At 34.7% G+C, this 24,867-nt stretch overlaps 2 protein-coding genes across 2 annotated transcripts in view; one reads left to right on the forward strand and one right to left on the reverse strand.

The window, feature by feature from the left end:
- Nucleotides 1-24,867, reverse strand: part of LOC127168555 (uncharacterized) — a 280,503-nt gene that overhangs the window by 224,849 nt on the left and 30,787 nt on the right. The window lies entirely within an intron of this gene.
- piezo1 (piezo-type mechanosensitive ion channel component 1) overlaps nucleotides 1-24,867 on the forward strand; it is a 119,484-nt gene that overhangs the window by 40,203 nt on the left and 54,414 nt on the right. Inside the window, exons 3-5 of the mRNA XM_051115327.1 lie at nucleotides 11,799-11,921; nucleotides 16,601-16,643; nucleotides 17,153-17,306. Of these exons, the coding sequence (XP_050971284.1) occupies nucleotides 11,799-11,921; nucleotides 16,601-16,643; nucleotides 17,153-17,306 (320 nt within the window). The remainder of the gene's footprint in view (nucleotides 1-11,798; nucleotides 11,922-16,600; nucleotides 16,644-17,152; nucleotides 17,307-24,867) is intronic.

Here is a 24,867-nt window from a genome sequence, read left to right on the forward strand (position 1 = left end):
TCAAACGAATGTACCGATCAATGAGATTTCATTGAAGAATTTTAAAGGCGATTTTCTCAATATTTAGATTTTTTTTCGCACCATCAGATTCCAGATTTCAAATAGTTGTATCTCGGCCAAATATTGTTCTATCACAGCTTATTTATTCAGCTTTCAGATGATGTAGAAATCTCAGTTTAAAAAAATTGACCCTTGTGACTGGTTTTGTGGTCAAATTAAATGGAGGAATTGTAGATGTCCATTCACTCTTAAAAATAAAGGTTTTTATTGGCATTGATGGTTCCATGAAGAACCTTGAACATCTATGGAGTCGTCCCTGAAAGGTTCTTTGTGGAACTAAATATGGTTCTTCTATGGCATCACTGCAAAAACACCCTTTTGGAACATTTATTTTTAAGAGCGTAGTCCAGTAGCACGTGTATTGTTTCAAAATAAAACAAATGAACTGAGTAATATTGGGTTATTGGGTTCATATTTTCAGACCACTTTCATTTATCGATATGAAACTTGCAATGTAATGTGAGAAGATACACTTGCATAGAAATATATTTATACAGAGAATTTACACAGTGTACTCATTACAATCATAACCGCAACAAATGTAATAAATCAAGTAAATCATCCAGGGAATGACAAACTAAATTAAGTGAAAAGATTTCAAGTACCTATTACACGTAATGGTTACATACTGAAAGTAAGTCTATATTGCTACGGTTGCTGCTAGATCCCAACAAAGGCAGTTAATACAGAATGAAACTATAATCACTGACATTAGAAAAAGAACCTGACTGTAAGTACATTAAAGGATTTCCTGATCATTTATTCACCTCATGCCATCCAAGATGTTTATGTCTTTCTTTTTTTCAGTCAAAAAGAAATTAAGGTTTTTGAGGAAAACATTCCTGTTTTTTTTTGTTTTTTTTTCTCAATAGAGTGGATTTCAATGGTGGCTAATGGGTTGAAAGTCCACATTGCAGCTCTACATGATACCAGCTGAGGAATAAGGGTCTTATCTAGAGAAATGATCAGTCATTTTCTAAAAAAAATAAAAATAAAAATTGATATACTTTTTAACCACAAATGCTCATCTTTCACTAGCTCTGCGAGGCATGTCCGTGCATTAGGTAATCATGCTGGAAAAATCATGCACGGTTAGTTCTTCATCTGTGTACTCTGGTTAAAAAGTTAGGGTAGAGTAAAAAAAATCTATCTTTTTTTTTTTTTCCAATTTTAAAGTCATCTGACTTTGTTGTTTTACCTTTTTTTTTGTAAAGGTAGTTTGACTTTCTTTGCATGTTCACTTTGTTGAGCTAGTGCAAGACGAGCATTTGTTGTTAAAAAGTATATCATTTTTTAATTTTAGAATACGACAGATCGTTTCACTAGATAAGACCCTTATTTGTTGGCTAGGATTGTGTAGAACCCTTTGAAGCTGCATTGAAACTGCAGTTCGAACCTCAATCCTTTGGCTCCGATTGAAGTCCACTATATGGAGAAAAATCCTGGAATAATTTCCTCAAAAACATTCATTTCGACTGAAGAAGGAAAGACATGAACGTCTTTGATGGCACGGGGGTGAGTAAATTATCAGGTAATTTTTATTCTGGAAATGCACTATTCATTAATATTTCAAACTGTTCCTGCATTTTCCTGAGAAGTTTCCAATGTGAAGGTAAAACGGAAGTAGAGATACACTGCTTTGAGCAGCACTTCCGGTAATCAACCACTGTGATACAGGCCTACACTCAAAAGTGCTTCAAAAGGTTTGTCACAGCAGTGCCATAGAAGAACCATTTTTGGTTCCACAAAGAACCATTCAGTCAAAGGTTCTTTAAAGAATCATCTCTTTCACCTTTTTATAATCTGAAGAACCTTCTTTGGCCACAAAGAGCCTTTTGTGAAACAGAAAGGTTCTTCAGATGTTAAAGGTTCTTTATGGAACCATTTGGACCAGAGGTCTCGAGCTCAATTCCTGGAGGTCCGCAGCTCTGCAGAGTTTAGCTCCAACCAGCTCCAACTCACACCTGATTGGAGTTTCTAGTAATCCTGAAGACCTTGATTAGCTGGATCAGGTGTGTTTGATTAGGGTTGGAGCGAAAATGTGCAGAGCTGCACAATGTGTGAGGTTCTTCTATGGCATTGTAAAGCACCTTTATTTTTAAAAGTGTACTGTGTCTCGGACGGCACACCCACGGACTGCTTTTATGCTGTCTAATGCATATTGCATGCACAATTGGTAATATCGTTCTCCAAACTCAAAGGTCCAATGTGATGGTTAACTTAACACATGATGAGGGTTAAAAGCATGGAAATGCCTTAAGAAGATTATGAGAGTGATATGAAATAATCACAATCCATTTTGTTTCTCTAATGTGTTTTCCTGAGTGAAATAGGATATCAATGAGAAAAAGTCCATCCTGGGAATCCAATTGGGATTAATTTAAAATGATGTGCATAGTCTCTGTGCAACTAGGATTGTATGTTAAAGCAAAAATATAATTATTTATTGTTACCATTTTGTTAACATTATGCAAAACCTGATCAACACACCTAAATTATTTGGTAGCCATTATATATGTGACCCTGGATCACAAAACCAGTCATAAGGGTCATTTTTTCAAAATTGAGATAAATAAGCTTTTCATTGATGTATAGTTTGTTTTGATAGGACAATATTTGGCCAAGATACAACTATTTAAAAATCAGGAATCTGAGGGTGCAAAAAAATCAAAATATTGAGAAAATTGCCTTTTAAAGTTCTTCAAATAATGTTCTTAACAATGTATATGACTAATCAAAAATTAAGTTTTCATACATTTACAGTAGGAATTTGACAAAATATCTTAATGGAATATGATATTTACTTAATTTCCTAATGATTTTTGCCATAAAAGAAAAAACAATAATTTTGACCCATACATTGTATTTTTGGCTATTGCTACAAATAAACCCCAGTGACTTAAGACTGGTTTTGTGGTCCAGGGTCACATATTATTTATGTAGTCTGTTTAGTTTATTCCTTCTTGGATGATACCATTTTTTGATCAAGATATTGTGTATTATGCTTGTAAATTTTCATTAATGATTATTTGAAGTGGTTTAATTAGTAATGGCTGTGTTGTTCTACATTTTCCAAACAAATGCACACTGGTATGTGGGGGCGATGAGACTTTCCGCATGCTTTCCCACCGCTGTATGTGGGATAGGAAAATTCTGGAGAGCAGCAGGGCTCTCTGGGGTGTGTCTGCCACGTGCCCCCAGCTGCCAGGGTCAGAACTCGGGTTCTAGTCCCACCAGTTACTTCAGAGACTTACGTAAGCTCCGCTCTTTGTACCAACAATGACTTCCTTAAGATACTCTTGGGGACAGTAGTTTATCATCATCATGCATTATTTGTTTTAGAATGCAGTTTCATTAACTTGTATATAACATTTGAAGAAAAACCTAATCTGATTATTAACAAATGACATCACTGTGTGAATAATACATAAACATCAGCTTTCTCTTATTAGTACATGTATTTTTAATTTTTTTTTGCATTATTAGAATGCAAAAGTAAAAGCACACCTCCCCCAACAAGCCACACAGTTTGAGGTATCATTCATGTTAAAGTTCAAATAATTAGGATTAGAAGCTTGTATAAATACTAGGACAAGAATAAATGCTCACACTGATGCGGCACAAAGCCAATGAAAGCCTCCAGATTAAGCCTTTTAAAATTCATGGCTAAAAGTATCAAATTTTCCTTAGAATTTATCAAGAAAAGTGATATTGGCCTGTATAAGGAAACACTTTTTTTCTTTGTACTGTATGTGACTACTGAAAACACAAGTATCTTTGCATATCAGTACCACCAGGACTTTGTGGGACTTTTTTTAAATTTTTTTATGGCTTAAAATTACTGAATTTGCTGCAGCAAATGACACTGATATACTACAGTGACACTGATATTCTACCAATTTTAAATATTACAAATTATTTTAGGTTTTTAAAGTTTAACAATTAAATTGTCTGTTGTTGTAATTTTGTTTTATTTTTTTTATTTTTTCCAGTTCATAGTGGTAATGTAAGTGATTGCATTCACCAAAACATATTTAAATTAAAACGTATTTATATCTAATATACTGGTGAAATCAGGCATCATTGAGACCAGCATATATTATGTGCAAAATTATGTTGTATTTTAATAGTATCATTAAATCTCTAGAATACATACATACACACACATATATATATATATATATATATATATATATATATATATATATATATATATATATATATATATATATATGTATATGTATGTGTATATATGTATATGTATGTGTATGTGTATATATATATATATATATATATATATATATACATACAGTTGAAACCAGAAGTTTACATACACCTTGCAGAATCTGCAAAATGTTTTTGTGATAGTTGTTAATGAGTCTGTTTGTCCTAAACAGTTAAACTGCCAGCTGTTTTCTGAAATCCTTCAGGTCCCACAAATTCTTTGGTTTTTCAGCATTTTTTGTATTTGAACCCTTTCCAACAATGACTGTATGATTTTGAGATCCATCTTTTCACACTGAGGACAACTGAGAGACTATTACAGAAGGTTCAAATGCTCACTGATGCTTCAGATAGAAAAACAATGCATTAAGAGCCAGGGGTGTAAACTTTTGAACAGAATGAAAATGTATACACTGCCTTCCAGAAGTTTGGAAACACCCTAGAAAAGTGGGGTTTTGGAGAATATTGGCACGAATCCTTTTTAATTTGTGATAATTTTGCACTGACAACAGGGACAACACAAACTACGAAAACACATTGTATTACATAAACAGTTTATACATAAAAAAAACTTTTTGATTTTGATTTTCGATTCATCAAAATGTCCACCATTAGCAGCTATTACAGATCTGCATAATCTGGCCCTAAATTCATTGTATTCTAAACTTAAGTGGCAATCAATTGTTGAAGCTATTAAGGTGTGCTGACCCAAAAATCTTTTAAAAACCTGCACCATGTTTAAACCAGTAACCAGGCATCACAGCTGGCAAAGGGGCATGTCTGACTTTGACATGTATATATTGACATTATGATTTAATAAAAATGAAAATTATTATTGCTGGTCTTCAATGATAATGTCAACTTACTAATGTATTTGCACCAAATGATAAGGATTTATGTTGATATCATCCAAAACCACACTTTGCCAGGGTTGTTTCCAGACTTTTGGAGGGCAGTGTACATTTTTCTTATTTTGCCTAAACATCATATTTTTTGTTTAGTACTTCCCTTCAGAGGCTACAGAAGATACTTACATGTTTCCCAGAAGACAAAATAAGTGAAATTTACCCTAATTTTCAAATTCAAAAAGTTCAAAAGTTTACACCCCTGGCTCTTAATGCATTGTGCTTCCTTCTGAAGCATCAGTGAGCATTAGAACCTTCTGTAATAGTTGCATATGAGTGCCTCAGTTGCCCTCAGTGTGAAAAGATTGATCTCAAAATCATACAGTCATTGTTGGAAACGGTTCAAATACACAAAAAAGCTAAAAAAAGCAAAGAATTTGTGGGACCTGAAGGATTTTCTGAAGAACAGTGGACAGTGTTCAGGACAAACAACGGACTCATCGCTAAAAAAATAAACAAACAAACAAAAAAAAAGCTGTGAATCATTCAGGTACCAACACCGTGTTAAGAATCAAGCATATGTAAACTTTTGAACAGGGTCATTTTCATAAATTCAGCTATTACTTTCTCTTGTGGACTATATGTAAATGTCTTTTATGTGATAATCTCTTATTCAGATCAGTACTAAATGAACAATAACATGCATTTTGTATGATCCCTCTTATTTTGGTAAAATAATTCTGCAAGGTTCTGCAAGGTGTATGTAAACTTCCGATTTCAACTGTATATATAAACAAGGCGTTGGATCCATTGCACAGCCTTTTTTGTGTTTTTGGAAGTGAACAGTTTGAAACGAGTTGTGAATGAATGATTGGGAGAGATCACTTGAAAATATTACATATTATATTAAACACATTTTTATTAAATATTTTATTATTTGGCCTCATGTCAGAACTTTTCTTTCCTTTTAAAACACTTGTATATAAATGGGTGTCCTGGTGCTCTGTATTGTCAGTTTATTCCTGCTTACTTTAAAACAGAATTCTCTGCAATACAGTGGTAAAAAATTAGTATTATGGATCTTTATTAGCTAATTTTACTATTTCCCTCTCAGGTTAATATTTTTGTTGCTGAAAAATTGCAGAAAAAATGCAAGCTGCAGCAAATAATGTAGAGTTTGCTTGATTTTGCATTAAATTCTGTGATTGTAAAGTTTTGAAAATCCTTAAGGTCGTCTAGCCATTTCATTAGGAATACACACGAGTGGGATTTTCACCAGAAGCAGAACATTTTCCCATGCGGATTTTGCAATGAGTTCAAATTTGAAGTGTCAAACAATAAAACATTTTAACAGAAAATCAAACTGCTATATATACAGTATGATTACTGGACTTGCATGCAATATTTGTTTATATGAAAAACCTCATTCCGTCTAGTTCACCTCTTTTAGCCAATCTTGTAATGATTTTGGTGCCGGTCTGATATGCCTTAGTTAACCGAACCACGGAAGAAGACACAACAGGTTCTGAAACAAACACTCCAAATGAGCCAAGTGTGAAAACGCCCTAAGAGTGCTTTCAATTTGGTGATCAAATTAAATGTGTATTTATTTAACACTGAGAATACTAAAAATCCAATGATCTCTGATTGTATTACATTGTGGTTATACGCCAAGAAAACACTGTGTTTAACTACAGGACAACCTTTAAAATTGTGTAAAAAAATATCCCACAGCTGATGTGTAAATCCTCTTGCTTGGTTTGGTAAGGCAGGCTGTTATTCTTTCCATAGTCACTGAGTAACTCTACACCATTTTGGGGTCTATGGAGCTATGTCAAGTGATTCTTGTTAAAACAATCATGGCTACACGTGTCAAAACACAAGACATCACAGTCATCCTGTTCTGCAGAAAATCTCATAATGGTCCCACAGATTTCACACTCTCGCTATAAGGCGTAACTGGTTAGAGGTAAACAGCAGCGCTGCTATCTGCGGCAAGTGCTGAAGTGTCCTTTCATTGAATTTCGCTGGAAACAAACCAGAGAAAATGCCAAAACAAACTGGAAAGACAAATACAGCTTTGCAGAGGTCTCTCTGTGTGTCGAGTGTTCATTCTTACCCAGGTGTCCTCACTCACCTCGTCTAGCCAGAAAACGTCTATCCGTTTTCACAAATATTCTGGAATTTAAAGTGCAGTTTGCATTAAGCAGAACAACTTGAAAGGCCCAAGCAGTGGGGTGGCCCATCTGTCCAGTAAAACCTTTATTTTACAGGTTACATTATGTGGCGGTGCATTTCCATCAGTGTTTTACAGTAAAGTATAACCACAGACCTCAGGTGGTACTCTTTCCAGGCTGTAGTGCAGCTTTTTTTTTTTTCTCTTCCTATAAGTAGTGCTTACTAAGGCACTATTACTAACCCTAAGTCTTAAACTTTACTGTGGCCATTTGTGGTATGGATGTGAATGAAATTTTATGGGTAGGGCTCATTGAATCCAATTAATTTTTTTCCAAATTCCGTTTTTTCAGCATTTCATTTTTTTCCATTTAAATTTTTCTGGACTCTTTTTAACCCTCTACGGTACGCAATATGATACCAATGAGGAAAAAATTATTTGTGATGTTTAAAATTGGACACTATAACAATATCAATAAACATTTTTATTATTTTTTTAATTTGCATATATTTTTTAAGTTTGTTGTCTCACGGCAACATTGTACCACAACGGACAAAATGAAACATTTGATATTTTCATGCAGAAAATTAATACATTTATTTAAAACATCAATTTCTGATTTATCACAGATTTATCACATTTTTGATGTATTGTACATCTCATATTTAACAAAAAGTAAGATTTCATACCCACGTGTTGTTTTCAGGCAACACTGTACCATCGTGGATCACAAGTATAACCAAACTGTCATATCTGTTATCATACCAAAACATTATAATTAGTGTTTTTTTGAAGTAAAAAATTTAAAATGATCAAAACCTTATGCTAATATGCACCTTATCCTTACAAACATGCACATACACACACAAGCACATAAATGTGAAATCTCCTTCCTCACTAATGACTCCTCACTGCTTGTAAAAGCTGAGGAAGCACTTCCTCTCAACAGAATATGTGCAGATATTGTATATGAATTACAATTCTTATAAATGCATTACAATATCATGCAAAAATGCAAAAACATTTAGATAATTCTAACTTTTTTCCTTACAAATATAATATACATGTATTCTATTCTATAAGCCTGGTATGGCCATATGTGATTCCATTATGGTACAATGTTACCTTGAGGCAACATGCAGTATTTTGTAATTTCCTATGATATATTTGATGATATATTTTGTAAAGTTTTTGAAAATACTACTTTACTAACCAGTGAAGGTGACTCAGATTTTTTTGTCTGCAATTATATGGATGAAAATTGATAAAAAGTGCACTTTTCGTTGGAGAAAATATGGAGTCATGTGACATGTGCACATGTCCTGAAAGTGGAAACAAAATGGACCCCTATGGCTCATGTGACCACCTTTTTTGTAATTCCATTTATTAGTGTTTGACGACTTCTTTACTGAGATAGCATTGATCAATTAAAAAAGTTTCTCATTTTATTTAAAAAAAACAAAAACAAAAATAGACTGTGTTGCCTCCATGGTTAAATGGAATATTATTAATCAAAAAACATGTCTAATTAATTAAAATCATGGAATTTAACATCAATTTACATCAATAACATCAAAAATTGGAGCTCAATTAAATGTTTTATTTTTTCTGTAATGTTTTTGTTTTATTGTTATTGTTTTAGCATGTCTAATTATTTGAATGCATAAAACAACTTTTATTTATTCTTACAATAGCCTTATGAAATGTTGTTGTTTTTTTTCCCCTCAGAAATTCTCTGTTGTGTATTTAAATTTGTTTCTGGTTATCAAATGAAGGCATAAAACATTGATTTAATTTATCTTTTAATTAATAAAAATTAAAACACATTTTATTTTTTGGCAAATGAATGGGATTTACTATTAAAATTTAAACATGGAAGATATATTGTATGATTATTTTTTAAAAAATAAAGTTTTATTTTTTAACAGTAGTAGTAGTAGTATCACGTACATTCTTCAAGTGTCTTCAAGTTAAACTGAGCTTTTATTTTGACGGATTGTCGTGAATTCCTTTAGATTTCTGTGTGTATATGATATGACGCTAGTGTTAATCAAATGAAACGGCAAAATGTTCATGAAGTGACTCTCAGAGCAGTCAAGCACGCTTCAATATGAGTAGTAAACAAAACTGGGCCTCTGTGCCGACCGGGAGACACATAGAACATGCAGGATTCATATTTAATTCTTTTTCTAGGGCTTAATATTTACACATACTAGTCCATATCGCAAATTGATTTAAGTGTAATGACCTACTTTTGATTAATTAGTCCAAACTTTGATCAATTCTGTGACATTCCGCTTTAAACTGTAAATTACGTTTTTATGACTGGATTCCGCGTTTTCCCCATCGCAGACATCATAGGGCCCTAGATGGGGGAGTCTTTGCTTGCTTTCTGAATATATATAATTCTTTCACAAGTTAAATAAAAGTTCTGGGAATGCTAACATTAGTCAGTGAGTCATTTCTGAAATTAATATGTCAAAATAGATCTGTGCACTAAGTGTTATAGTAATAGATCTGCGCACTAAGTGTTATAGTAATAGATCTGCAAACTAATAGACCTGCCACAGCATGTATTTGTATTACAGTCAGGTACTCAAAAGAAAAAGGCACTAAAATTAGCTTTAAAATAAAAAAAAGAACATGTTTATTCAATAAGGTGCAAAATTTGAGGTTAATGGTGAGCAATACCAGTAGTGTTTCCTTAGTAAGAAGCAATAATTGAGCTACCGCCTTATATAAACCTTCACTGTGCCTCACTAACACTAGTTATGCATACACTCGTGTTAAAAGTGTTGTGCGCTCTATAAAAGAAGTCCTTTGTAAGTACCCATAATTCTCCATAGTAAATACATTCTCAACTGAAGGCATGAGTTCGGTCCAAATGAGTTTGAAAACTAGCCCTTCCCTATATTACTACAAAGTCAAAACTCTCTTTAAAACAAAAATAAAAACTCTGCCCTAACAGTGACCTGTTGTAGCTCTAGTTTGTACGTCTTTACAGTGGACGTTCCAGTGCTCTTTACTCGTGTAGTGTACTTTAGCAGAAATGGTTTTTCAGCCACAGCAAAAAAGTGTGTTTTGACAGTCCTACCATGATTAGAATAGCTGGGCCTGGCATTGCATTTTCCTAATTCTCGCAAAAGTTAAACACTCACACATGTGCTCATTTTGCTCCTATACTGCTGCGTTGTTGGAAAAACATTGTTAGAAATCCCATCTTTGGGTGGCTGCAATGTAAATGTTGCAATTAAATATTACAAGGGTTTCTACAAAGCCTGTAAAGCTATTGTTATGGCAACCGATGGGTAGTTGACACATATTGCGTCTATGGACTTTTTTAAAGTTTTATTAAAATGTCAACCTTATATGGGCTTTAAAGGAGAAGTCCACTTCCAAAACAAGGTTCACATATAATGTACTCACCCCCTTGTCATCCAAGATGTTCATGTCTTTCTTTCTTCAGTCGTAAAGAAATTATATTTTTTGAGGAAAACATTTCTGCATTTTTCTCCATATAATGGACTGCTATGGTGCTCCGAGTTTGAACTTCCAAAATGCAGTTTAAATGTGGCTTCAAACAATCCCAAATGCGGTTGTAAATGATCCCAGCCGAGGAAGAAGGGTCTTATCTAGCGAAATGATCGGTTATTTTCATTTAAAAAATACAATTTAAATACTTTTTAATCTCAAACATTCGTCTTGCCTTTCTCTCCCAGAACTCTGTGTATTCCGACTCAAGACAGTTAGGGTATGTTGCAAAACTCCAATCGTATTTTCTCCCTCAACTTCAAAAATCATTTCAAAATCATCCTACATCGCTGCAGAAGTACCGACCCAGTCTTTGCAAAGTGAACATGGACAGAAGATCAAACACCCTTCACAAAAAAGGTAAAACAGCAATATAGGACGATTTCAAAGTTGAGGGAGAACATGAGATGGGAGTTTTTCGTCATACCCTAACTGTCATTATCTGGAAAAAACAGTCCAGGCAGAGTAAGACAAGATGAGTGTTTGGCATTAAAAAGTATATAAATTGTATTATTTTAAATAACCTATCGTTTCACTAGATAAGACCCTTCTTTCTCGGCTGGGATCATTTACAATCACATTTGGGATTGTTTAAAGCCGCATTTAAACTGCATTTTGGAAGTTCAAATTCGGGGCACCATACCAGTCCATTATATGGAGAAAAATGCTGAAATGTTTTCCTCAAAAAACATAATTTCTTTATGACTGAAGAAAGAAAGACATGAACATCTTGGATGACAAGGGAGTGAGTAAATTATTTGTAAATTGTTGTTCTGGAAGTGGAGTTCTCCTTTAAATCTCAGGTTTATTTTGAGGTGAAACTAGGCTAATTTAATATTGACTGTCATATCAGTTAGCAGCCTTGACATAAAATAATTATCAGGCCTCATTAATGAAGGTTGTTTTTTTGTTTTTTTTTAATGATTTGTGCCAACCTTGTGTTTTTCTTCTCCGTTCTACAGGACACACTGGACGTTACATCAAGGCCCTTTTCAGCACCAGTCTGATTTTCCTCTTGGCACACGTCAGCTTCCAGATCTGCTTATATACCATCCCCAGTCTTGATGATGCATTGGGACACAACTGTAAGTCTGACTTGTTTCAAGTGCAAGTACAATCATAGAGCGCATTCTTCTTCATCAAGCATCATTAGCAGCATTCACAAAGAGGATGCGTTTACAGCATTTCCTAGTAAAAAGGTAATGGATTTGAAATGCATTTATTTTATACTGAGTCTATTATAGTTGAAGTCTATTAACATATTTACTGACATATCGCTTGAGGCTTACTGATATAAAAATTGTAATTAAACTTTATTTGGAGTACTACTTGTGCACAGTGCACATTTCTTTATATTAAGCCTAAATATGGTTTAATATTACTATTGATAACGATTGTATGAACTTTAAATAATATCGATCTTTAAATGCAAAATATTTAAAGTGTACCTAAAGTATACCTGCAATAGTTTGACTTTAGTACAATCAAATATAATTAAGTTTATCTTTAGTTGGACTTTAGTTAGAGCACTACTTTCACACAATTAAAGTGCTTTAAGTACAAAATTAATTGTTTAGCAGACTTTAAGTATACCAGTTTAGTATACTAATATCAGGGCAGTACAGTATTAGGGTATTTTAAGTAAGTGCATAATATGTGAATTTATTTGTAGTATACTTAGCATGAAATAAGTGTATTTTAAATACATTTTAATATATTTATTTTTCACTCGGGTTCTCAAGTTGTTTTTAAACTAAATGTTTATTAGTCAGACCAGATTGGTCAGTAGGTAGTTGACCAGCCAACATGTTCAAAAACCACCTGAAGCTGCTGGTCCAGGATGGTCTTTCTCCTGGAGAACAGTAATTACAGTAATTACTGAAAAGTGAAAAATGGTAACATCACAATCAGTGTTGAATAATTACTTAAAGGAATACCCTGCTGAAAAAAAAAACAAAAAAAACAATAGAAACCATCACAGAATTTGTAATGGTTTTACTGGTTATAATGGGAATTGTACTTGTAATTGGTTGCTTCTATTGGTGGCTTGTTAAAACCACTAAATCCTAATGCAATATGTCCCAAAACACACTACATGAGATCATTTCATAGGTCAAGTGTTCATCGGATGCAAAGTTCAGTTTTACATGTTGTGTGAACATTAATGTGTGTTGGCAGTGTATGTACACAAACACCCTATAATGATAAAAATCCATGCAGTGGTTTTTAATTAATCTGTAAAAATAATATCCCCTTTTTCAAATCGAGCCATTCTCAGATGCCTGTCAGTGTGGTGTCACACGATAGTTGATTGACATGAGCGTCTTACCTCAGACCCGCCTTACAACAGTCTGACCTACATTGTTTCGATGCCGGAGCAGAGATGTGAGTTAGACAAGAATATCTCAGATTGAGCGATTGAGGTGTTGTGTTGCTGGATCTAATAATGAACTTGGTCGTCATTTATTTTCCGACATCTGAGCCACTGAAGATGCAGTAGATTACGTTTGTTGTGAATGGAATGCACTTCTCAATCTACATATATCCGTGTATGTTTGCGCGACTCATTCGTGATCCAGATTCACTTACAGCAGAAGTGAGTATTAGGGTTTTTTATGAATCTTTGCGATCACCTTTCCTAAAAACGAGCTAGTTAGCAAGTTTAGCGGCTAAACGCGGCTAAATGTGGCTAAAGTAAACAGGCTCGTCACTCCACTGAGAGAAGAGAGGGTGGAGCGAGCAGAGCTCATTAACATTTAAAGCAACCTCGACCAGAACAGGATGAATTTTGCAGAGCTGATTTTGGCAAGGTAAAAAGGGTGTTGTTTACACTACCATTGAGAATTTTTAATCAAAGTACATTATAGACTTTTCATTAAGACCCTAAAGAATCATATCAACTTGTGGAAAATGGGCATCCGATGCCCCCTTTAAAGGTTTTATTGGTTAAAAGTTGATGGTTTCTAATGTTCGTAATGGTATTTTTTTGTTTGTTCGTTTGTTTTTTGTTTTTTGTTTGTTTGTTTGTTTTTTTTTGTTGTTTTTTGTCATTAATTACTCACCCTCATGCATCCAAACCTGTAAGACCTTTGTTCGTCTTCGGAACACAAATTAAGATATTTTTAATGAAATCTGAGAGCTTTCTGACCTTGCATAGAAAGCAGCAGTACTACCCTGTTCATGTTCGGGACGTCAAACACAGATGCTCTGCGCCTTGTTTACAAGCAGAAGAAGACACATGCTGTACATAAAGCAGTCTGAAGATTTCAACAGAGAGGATGACTTGTAATTTTTTGCCCACCCTTACTTATTTGAACCAGAATATACAAAAGATGAACTAAGAGAGATGGACATCATAACGCTGGCTCTTGCGTCAGCAGCACCACACGCATGTGTTGTGGTACACTTGTGAATGGGTGTCGAAGAAGAAATAGTTTAATAAAGTCATTATTTTTGTTTTCTTCGCGCACAAATAGTATTTTGTTTCTTCATAAAATTACAGAATTTGTAAGTGTTCTCACTACCTTTCTGGGCCTTGAACGTGTCAGTTGTGTTGCTGTCTGTGCGGGGTCAGAGAGCTCCAGGATCTCATCAAAAATATCTTAGTTTGTGTTCTGAAGATGAACGAAGGTCTTATGGGTTTGGAACAACATGAGCATAAATAATTAATGACAGAATTTTCATTTTTGGGTGAACTAAGCCTTTAATAAGAATACCTTGATCAATTAAAACAATTAATATCACAGACTGATACATACGTCACATTACATTATCTAGGGCTGAGTCCGAAATTGCATACTCTCTTAGTCAGTAATTACATACCGACTGTTAAAAATATGTGTTCTATGTAGTATGAATGTAATGAGGACATAATACTTTGGTCTTGTTCTCATTATTTGCATTCACATGGACACTAATAATGTGTTTGCAATCAGACTAGTCTGGAAAAAAAAAGAAAAAAAGCCACTTGTAATTCTGTCAATGTAAACACTTGATCAGATTGGAAGGTGAAACTGGAAAGTTATACGCTTATGCAGTGATGTAGTGATGTGGGGAGGGGGTGAAACCATTTTGAATTTTAAGATAAGGGTAAATTTAACTAATTTTGTCTTCTGGGAAATGTGTAAGTCTGAAGGCAGTACTAACTGAAAAAATATGATATTTAGGCAAAATAAGAAAAATGTACACATTTTCATTCTGTTCAAAAGTTTACACCCCTGGTTCTTAATGCATCGTGTTTCCTTCTGAAGCATCAGTGAGTGTTTGAACCTTCTGTAATAGTTTGAATATGAGTCTCTAAGTTGTCCTCAGTGTGAAAACATGGATCTCAAACTTATACAGTCAATGTTGGAAAGTGTTCAAATACACAAAAATTCTGAAAAACCTAAGAATTTGTGGGGCCTAAAGGATTTTTTTGTGAAGAACGACAGGCAGTTTAACTGTTCAAGACAAGCAGGCACTCATGAACAATGATCACTAAACAAAAAAACACAGTAGAAATTCAACTACTATATTTTCTTGTGGACTATATGTAAACGTCTTTTATGTGAAATATCTTAATCAGGTCAGTACTAAACAAAAAAAACAACAACATGCATTTCTTATGATCCCTCTTATTTTGGTAAAATAATTAACATTTTGCAGATTCTGCAAGGTGTATGTAAACTTTTGACTTCAACTGTAAATTACTGACATGTCATTTGAAAATTCATCCAGTCATAATGTCACAAATGTTGTCCCACCAGTTCTTGCTTTAGACTCTCATTCACAGGTGCTTGTTTTGGGAGCAGGAAGTGGCATTTTTACTGCTTGATAAATATAAGCAACACAGCACAAAGCTTTGTGTGCAGTCGTCTCCTAATTAGAACCTGAAATCGATCAGTATTTATTCAGCTTTTCTAAAACAAAGAAAATAAGCAGGTGAATTGCTAGTATGCTTGTCTTGAATAAACAGGAAACTCATATTTTTGCAGCATATTTTTGCAGTGTTCAAATGTCAAAAAATGAAATCCGATTTGAAACCTGTGACATATAAACACGCACATCAACTCGATCATTTTATTTAGCATTCGTGTAAACAATATGTTTATATTCATCAAACAGAATGATTTCATTCTGATGATTGCCTTAAAAAATGCACATTCAATCCATTTGTCAAGTTTGTATTCAATAAGCTTCTTGTTTCAACAGGGCTTTCACAGGTGACTGGGATTTTTATCAAGAAGGATGTGTTCCTGGATCTAAATCTTTTGTTGGTTCCAAAACACCAGTCTTGTCATCTAATTCCCTTTCTCTAATCCTGATCTGAAACTAAATCCAAAATAAAACTATATCTGAAAGTTCAATTTATTTGATTGGAATGTTCATCCGGGACCTTGTGCGACTTGTTGCCAGAGTCACAAATCACATGATATGTACTGTAATCCTATCGAGAAGCAAAATTATTAGCCCCCCTTATTTGAGGTTTGGACATTTTGTTTACCTTCCCCAATTGTCCTGAAAGACCAATGCAAGATGCATCATTCCTGAGTCCCAGGCATCTTTAAGGAGTCGCCAAGCTGACTGCAAAGACTTCAAGGGCTTGTAGCCTTTGGCTGACTCTGCCAAAGGAGGGTTCGGTGGCATGAAAATGTTTCGGTCACGTTTCAAGAGCACTTGTGGTCGGCTCGTCTTTATGAGCTACTTCACAATGTCCAGTGCTTGGACCATACTCTGACTCATTTTATCCTGAGTATTCAAACTTTCTCTCTTACTCTCTCTGTAGGCAGCTCATGGGAGACTCTATCAAGACATGTTGGAGTGTCCAGGTATGTAGAGAATGTAAAGAATGAGAGCATGTATAAGTGAGGCATGAAAATGATCAGAGCTAGATAGCAAAGTTTAAGGAACAGTAAGAGAACAGCAAGGCCATATACTCTCTACACTGTTTGATTGATTAAATGTGAATTTTCTTATTGCCAAGAAAATATTTGACCTAATAAAACAACTATATTTTTCATGCAACCCTGTTATCCCCCTTTTTTTTTCAAAGCAGCTTTACAGAAAAAAAGCGTGTTAATGTTTGTAATATTGTATCTTTGTGGCCTATTCCATTTAGCATGACTTACTGCCTGAGCTGTGCGATAACATAGTTTACATTTTGCGCAAGATATCAAAAAGTTGAGATATGCTGTGTGGTTTATTATTTTTATTTTATTTTGATTTATATTGTTTTTTAAATTCAGGAAAAGACTGAAAGGCGATATTTTCTGATCTGTGTAACACCATATTGCTCTGATATAGCATTTAAATGCTAAGTTTGCGGTTTCTCCTGCAGGCTTCCGCTGGAAGACCCTTGGAGCATGGTGTGGCTCCTGACCCCAGATCTTGGCATCTTCATCATCTCTCTGATCACCCTGATATTGTGTAGCCGTCTGTTGAAGAAGAGAGAGGAAGGGCCCATACCTCACATGTCTTCACTTCTACAGGAGGTGAGCTGAGCATAGAGCAGGCCTACTTCTGATTTACTGTTTTGTTTATATATGAGCAGCTTACTATGAGACTGTGTTAAGTAGTGTTGCTTTAGTCTGAGCCTCACATAGCCCACCCATGGCCTACTGCAGCGGCTAGTGCTGATGTAATCTACTGATTGCTGGCTGCTACATAGCTTGTGTGAGTCAGGGATTTTATCATTATGCCGGGAGACAGATTTTTGTTTGCATGCATCCAGGCTGATACAATGAGCACTTTAGGGGCCAGACTTGTTCATAATATAACAAGGGGCATGATCTTTAAAAAATATCATAAGATACAATGGTCCCAAAAAGGTTTAGAGACATAAACTAGACACATAAATTGCATAAATGGCAATGGCACCAATTTTTGGGGTTAATATTTCTTTCTTTTTCACTGAAGCTTAGGCAAGCAAATGGGATATCCTCATGTTCTGTCTTATATCCATAAAATAATCTGTACTTAGTAGTTTTAGATGCAGGTATATTGTGACCACAAAGTGTATGTGCATCATGCTACCAGATTGTTGTGGTATCATCGATTGGAGAATTACCTGCCTTTTTTATGTCATGTAAAAATGTAGTTGGTCATTTTATAAGTTGGTCAGATGAAACCTTCCTGTCTAAGTGTGTGTTATATCCAGACATTACGTAGAAATGCCTTGCAAGACTAATGCTGCCAAGCCAAAAGTGCCATATAAACAGAGCTGGCCCTCCCTATAAGTGAACTAAGCGGCTGCTTAGTTCAGTACAGTAGTGTTGAGTCCTATCCTCAGCCTTTGAGTTCGCCAATACATGATATTATCATGCTAATTTATTTAATTATTTTACACACTTAGTTTCATTGCCCGAAACCAGCTCCAGCGTAAGGCTAAAAGCAGCCTAACATTATCAAAAAACGTCGTAACTGATCAGCCTAGCCTATTCTAGTGCAAGTTTATACATTTTAAAAAAACACTCGCATTACAAGTGAAGCTATCTACACTGTATGATGAATAAATCTCTTACCACACACTGCACACGTCTGCAACATGTTTCAGCTCCGATGCGGCAACCAGAGTAGATCGTGGCTTTGGCATGTATTTCAACCCCCTGTACTAAACACGTCTGCGGCGCGTTACTGCTGTGAAGCGGCCACTGTAGTCAATCCTTGTGTTTATACCCGCCGCGCTGCAGCTCGTTAATGATATTCTAATGGACTGCGTTGTGACATCACAGCAACAAACGTTGTAGTTCAAAGGAGCCGTTCGTTGTAGTTCTTGAAAAGAGATTTTTTTAAAAACGAAATATCTCCCTTTGGAGTGGACTTTGAGATTTGTAACTTTGTTGATCTTTCTTATGCCCAAAGATACACACCACACACTGACTAAAATTCAAAAAGTGAAAAAGCATAACAGCACCCCTTTAAAATGTTGTACTTCTCGTTCCAATATCCACGTAAAACAACATCTTCAGAACAAAATGAATAAATTTTAACTTGCAACGTAGCCTACCAAAGGAACATCAAATTAAGATATGTATGTTCGAAAGGTAACTTGCCAGTTTAATAATATGAATATGATTTATGCGCTTTTGGACTGGGAAACGGTGCAACATGCGCAACACGAACACGGACATGCCTATAGGCTAATTCTGTCATGATGTGACATTTATTTGAGTTAAAGCCCCTTTTCTTGACAAAAAGTGTTTCCAACCAGATTTTTGTAACATTTGAAGTATCTATGTATAATGTATGCGCTAAAGTTAAACGGAAAAAGATTATGTCAACACATGAGAAATTTTACTGATAAATGGCATTCCCATCAGCTGTATCGGTCAAAATTTTGATGCAATAAATATAAATTGTTGGGGAGGGGGGTTTTCGCAAAAAAAAAAAAAAAAATCTTTGGATGGAAACCTAGCAACTGATAAACTGATATACATGGCCTTCGCCTCGTTTCCTGCCCGCTCATCCCAAAATGTGTAAAATGTGCTAGATTGTATACAGTTGCTGGTTTGCGATGGCAATACTCCACTATTCACCGCAAGGCAGGGCCCCAAAATAATCCTGCTTAGGGCCCCCAGATGTACAGAGCTAGCCCTCCATATAAGTATATGTACCAAATAGTGTTCACTTATTTGGACAGTGTGTACACTTGTAAACAAACTTTTATTGCAGGGACTGTTTTGTTTTACTTTGTTGGATTGAAAATGAATGAAATGAAAATTACTATGTAATGCAAGTATGTGTGTGTGAGTGTGTCAGAGAGAGAGAGAGAAAGAGAGACCTGGGAACATTTTTTTGTCCCCATGAGGAAAACTATTTTATTTTATTTTATTTTATTTTATTTTATTTTATTTTATTTTATTTTATTTTATTTTATTTTATTTTATTTCATTTAACCACTGAGTTTGTGGTTTCTCTTTCTTTCTTTCTTTCTTTCTTTCTTTCTTTTAAACTGAAGCTTTGGCAAGCAAATGAGATATCCTCAGGAACAACTGCAACTGCAACTTCTGCTTTATTGCTGAGTCTTATATCCATAAAATAATCTGTACTTAGTAGTTTTAGATGCAGGTATATTGTGACCACAAAGTGTACGTGCACCATGCTACCAGATTATTGTGGTATCATCAATTGGAGAATTACCTGCCTCTTTATGTCATGTAAAAATGTGGTTGGTCATATGGAACCTTCCTGTCTAAGTGTATGTTTTATCCTCCAGACATTGCGTAAAAAAAATGCCTTGTAAGACTAATGCTGCTAAGGCAAAAGTGTTCAGTTATTTGGACTGTGTACACTTGTAAACAAACATTTATTGCAGGGACTCTTTTACTTTGTTGGATTAAAAATGAATGAAATGAAAATTATGCAAGTGTGTGTGTGAGAAACCTGGGGACTTTTTTTGTCCCATGAGTAAATTTTAGGATGTCCACATCAAAAGAAATTTACAAAAGTGATTTTATGTATCTAGAAAGCACATTAAAAGTAAAGTGTAAAAATCTTTTAAGGTTTCAAATACGTTTTTGAAGAATAAAATGTCAAAAATTGGTTGAAATAATGTTACATTGTGTGTTACATTCAGTGTAACACAACATTTATGTAAAATTCAAACAACATGCTTATTCTGACTTGTACGTATTAAAATATTTAAAAGAATAAGGGAGCATATAAATATTTTATTGTTTTAAATGAGTAAAAACGTCTTACTGACAAACGGGAAAAATCTAGGATAGTGGGCAATTTTAAAAATGTAGAATTACAACTAATTAGTATTTGGGGTTAAAGTAATTTGTCTTTTAATATGTCATAAAATGATTTTTGTTATAAATATGCCTGACAAGATTGTTACACTGAGTGATATTTTAGTGGGTGTCTTCTGTAAATTAGGGAAAAATTAATGATATTTATTTTTAGCTCAGAAAAACTAAAACAAAAGTGCAATTAAATTAAACAGAAAACGTTTTATTTATTTTTATTTTTATTTATTTATTTATTTATTTTTTGGAAAAACTGCAACAATTTAAAGTAGCATTACACTTGTTGTTTTTATGCTTAAACCCTTTTTCGTCTTTGCCCATATGTATGTGTAAAATACAATGGCAAAATCATTCTTTAAAATATATGCTGTCAAAACCACAAGGTCACATGGCAAGTAAAATCAAAGCAGTTTTGTTTTGCATTGTATTATGATGGTCAGTCTTTGCGCAGCTCTCACAAACATAGCAATGAGAATTAAAAAGAAGAAAGATAGAAGCAGATAGAATCAAATAAAACCCAGCATCACAATTACTATTGCTCATATGCCGGAAAGCAGGGCAAAACACCTAGCAACCACATAGCAGTATACACACACAGATCCCCCGCCCCCCTCTCTCTCCCACTTTGCTTCCTGTCTTTATACTGTGCTATTATAATAAAGGCATAAGCGCTAAAAATAAATCTAAAAAAAAAAAAAAAAAACATATTGTAGGTAAATAATATGTACAGAAAATATGTTTAGTTGTTGCTTTCAGAAAGAATAAAACTCTTAGCAGATACAGTACTTCTCATTTCATAAGTGGAAAATAGTAACAATGAAACATATTTTTAACAATTACATTTCCCCATGTCATAAAATGTTTGAATCCCTTTAAATATTTTTCATATACTGACTTCTGTGTTGACTTCTGTTCGATCTCCACCCTGTGATGTTTTATGAGATATTTGCTCTTGCGTTTCTTTTCATTTTTTCCTCCATTTGACTCTTTGCACCATTCCAGCACTGTACAGCTGCCTACAGCCTGACAACTTCCTGCCGCTGTTGCCAAGGCAACAACATCAACAAACACTGACTGGCTGACTCGCTGTGTGTCAGCATAGAAAAATAGGATCTTTACAAGATCAATTAGCAATAGAGGCCCAAAGTGTTTAACCAGGCATGTGTGTCTGCTTTACTGGAATCTAACAGTAGATACTGTTTCAAAACTATATATAACACTTATATAAATATTATTTCCAGATACCTTCAAAGCTGAACTCTACTTGACTGTCTGACTCTTTTCTACTCTCAAATGCAAAGGAATGAGTAAAACACAGCAGTGCAACTGTTTAAGTTTGATTATGCCAACTTTGTTAGAGCTACTTTAAAATTTAGCTTGCCAAGCTACAAGCTCATGATGTAATACACTTTAACTATAGTCAAGCTGCCTTTCTGAAAAGTGGTGAGAAACTCAAGTTACAAACCAAAGTAACAAAAAATTAAAGGCAGCAATAGTCTTTTAATAATTTTTCTGAAAAAAAATGTGAGTGGTGTTTGTTAGTTCTGTACATTTTATTCACCGGCCTGGCCTTAGCAAACATCAATAAAAAGTTTTATAATGCATCTAAAACTATTATACAATGCATCTATTATAGATGAATGTTAAAACAACTTTCTAAACAACTTTGAAATGTGACGTGAGTGAATTTGCCAAAATTAATCAGTATTGATCAATGGTTCTTAAGTGAGGCTTATTATTAGGGGCCATGCACTGAAAGTTTGATGACACCTATTGTATCCATTAGCGTTCTTTTTCTTCTGCTCTTGAGTCTATGGCAGCCCATAGAACCACTTGTGGGAAAGTTGTGAAATTTGGCACACTGATAGAGGACAGTCTCAACATTAACCATAGCAAATTTGGAGTCTCAAACTCTCTAGCGCCACCACTTGTCCAAAATTTCACTCATGTTTATGCTAATAACTTTTGAACCGTAAGGCACAGAGTGAATTTTTTTTTCTCTCTGAATCCTTGGCTCAAGCCGTGTCAAATGAACACCAAAATTTAAAAATTGTAAGGTTTCGTTTTTTCTGTTGTTCACAGTTCGTAAAACCTATTTTTTTAAACTCGTCCTAGACGGTTTGTCTGATTTTCACCAAATTTGGCACAGACCATCTTCAGGCGATGCTGGTAAAAAGATATGGAATTCAAGATGATTAGTCAAACCGTTCTTGAATAACGCATGAATGATTTCTATGAAAATCACGCAAAAATGGATGTGAGGCTATGTCTCCACAACGGTTTGGCATATTGAGACCAAACTTGGTGTGTGTTATATCAAGCACTGCACCTAGTTGTTATATCAACTAGGTGCAGTGCCACCTAGTGGTCAGGAGATATAAAAAATGGCTTTTTTTGCTTACAACTTTTCAAGGGTTCGGCCAAAAATCATAAAACTTGTCTCTTTAGATTTGGTGCATCATGCCGAGTCGAACCATATCCAGTTTTCCCATGTCAGCTATTTTCCAAAAATGCTAATAACTTCTGATTGCTGAGCCTATTGTGATAAAACTGGTCTCAAAACATTCCTTGTGTCATGCCAACAATATACATACCAATTATACCATAGTTGGCCGAACTTCCTTTCCGCTATTTTGATTAATGTGCAAAACCTACTTGTTCGAACTCCTCCTAGACCGTTGGTTCGATTTTCACCAAATTTGACTCAAATCATCTTCAGACTGTGCTGACAAAAAGTGATGGATTTTGTGTCGATATACAAAACCGTTTTCGTACAGTGCCACCACAAATTTTAGGCTTGATGCCAAAATGACTCTGAGGCTGTATCTCTGTAAAGCTTTGACATAATGACACCAAACTTTGTGTGTGTCATTGTCACCTCGCACAGAGCACGCCACATCAATTTGAAAACAGCACCACGTATTGGTCAAAAGTGATAAGCCATTAAATTATATAATTAGTTGTTGTATTTATGATTTTTCAGCCATTTCAACTGATATCATCCTAAAATGGCTTAATTACTCATTGTTGTAGTTGGTCTGTTGCTCCTTGCCATGCTTAGCTCCTCATTCTGCCTCTTTTGTGCTTGGCCCTGCAATTGCTGCTTTCGGCTATATTTAATATTACTATTGTGATTTCCAAAAGACTTCTGGACCAGTATAACAACTGCTTCATGCCAACATTTTTTGTGTATTGTAGCATTTTAGCCAACTAGTATCCACCTGCCTTGTAAATTGGTGTAGCAACAACATAATTACAATACATTCCAAAGCATTGGCCCACAGTAAAGGACTGAGTGAATGGGCTTTGTTATGGCCCAACACTTGGAGTTTGATGCCAATTTAATCAGATGAAATGTGTTCATACATGTTTCTGCACTCGCTGTTTTACTGAAGATAAAAGGAATGCTACAACAAAGACCAATGCACTAGTTTCCACACTATATTACAATAAATGCAGTATATCTGCATTTATGTGACTTTTAATGCAATCATAGAATTGTCAGTGAAATCACTAAAAACAAATTGTTTGTTGAATAACATGAAGGCGTTAATTTGCTCTTAATTACATGTATTACTGTTTGATTTCAGCTATGCACACTAGATGCTTAGTCATGATGTGACTTGTTAGACATGTTACGTGGCTTATGAAAACAGTTATGAAACTTACTCTCTTAACATTCAGGTAAACAATATGTGCTTGGAGTGGAAAGTTCTGAAAGGAAAAAGGGAAAATAAACAGAAGGAAAAAACTACTCTGAACACAGCAGGCATTTTCATAACGTTAAACATCACACAACTTCCGGCATTTTTCCATCAGGAAACCGTGTTTTGTTTATAGCTTTCCAGGCTGGTACAATGAGTGCACCAGAGGACGAGCTAGTCATTGTTTAAGCATGCAGAGTTCATGGCATTGAATCTTGTTTGATGTATTGATAATATACCCAAAGTAAGAAGCTGCTTGTTTCTTGTAGTTGGCCTGCTGGTTTAGTTGGTCTTCCAGCATTACTTAGAGTAGTAACTTATAGTAGTAGGCCCTGATATACAAGCAAAATCAAAGAATGATATGGTGTGATGTTTTTTTTTTCAAAATATCAGTGGTGGACAGTAAGGAAGTAGTTTTACTTAAGTACATTTTTCAAGTATCTGTAATTCACTGAAATAGTTTTATTTTGAGTAACTTTAACTTCACTACATTTCAAAGCATAATATCGTACTTTTTAACCAACTACATTTCATAAAACATTGTTATTGCTTATAATATAATATATCACGTGCTCCAAGACGCAGAAGCGGTGTCTGAT

Source organism: Labeo rohita, chromosome 7 (assembly GCF_022985175.1).
Source record: "Labeo rohita strain BAU-BD-2019 chromosome 7, IGBB_LRoh.1.0, whole genome shotgun sequence".
NCBI lineage: Eukaryota > Metazoa > Chordata > Actinopteri > Cypriniformes > Cyprinidae > Labeo > Labeo rohita.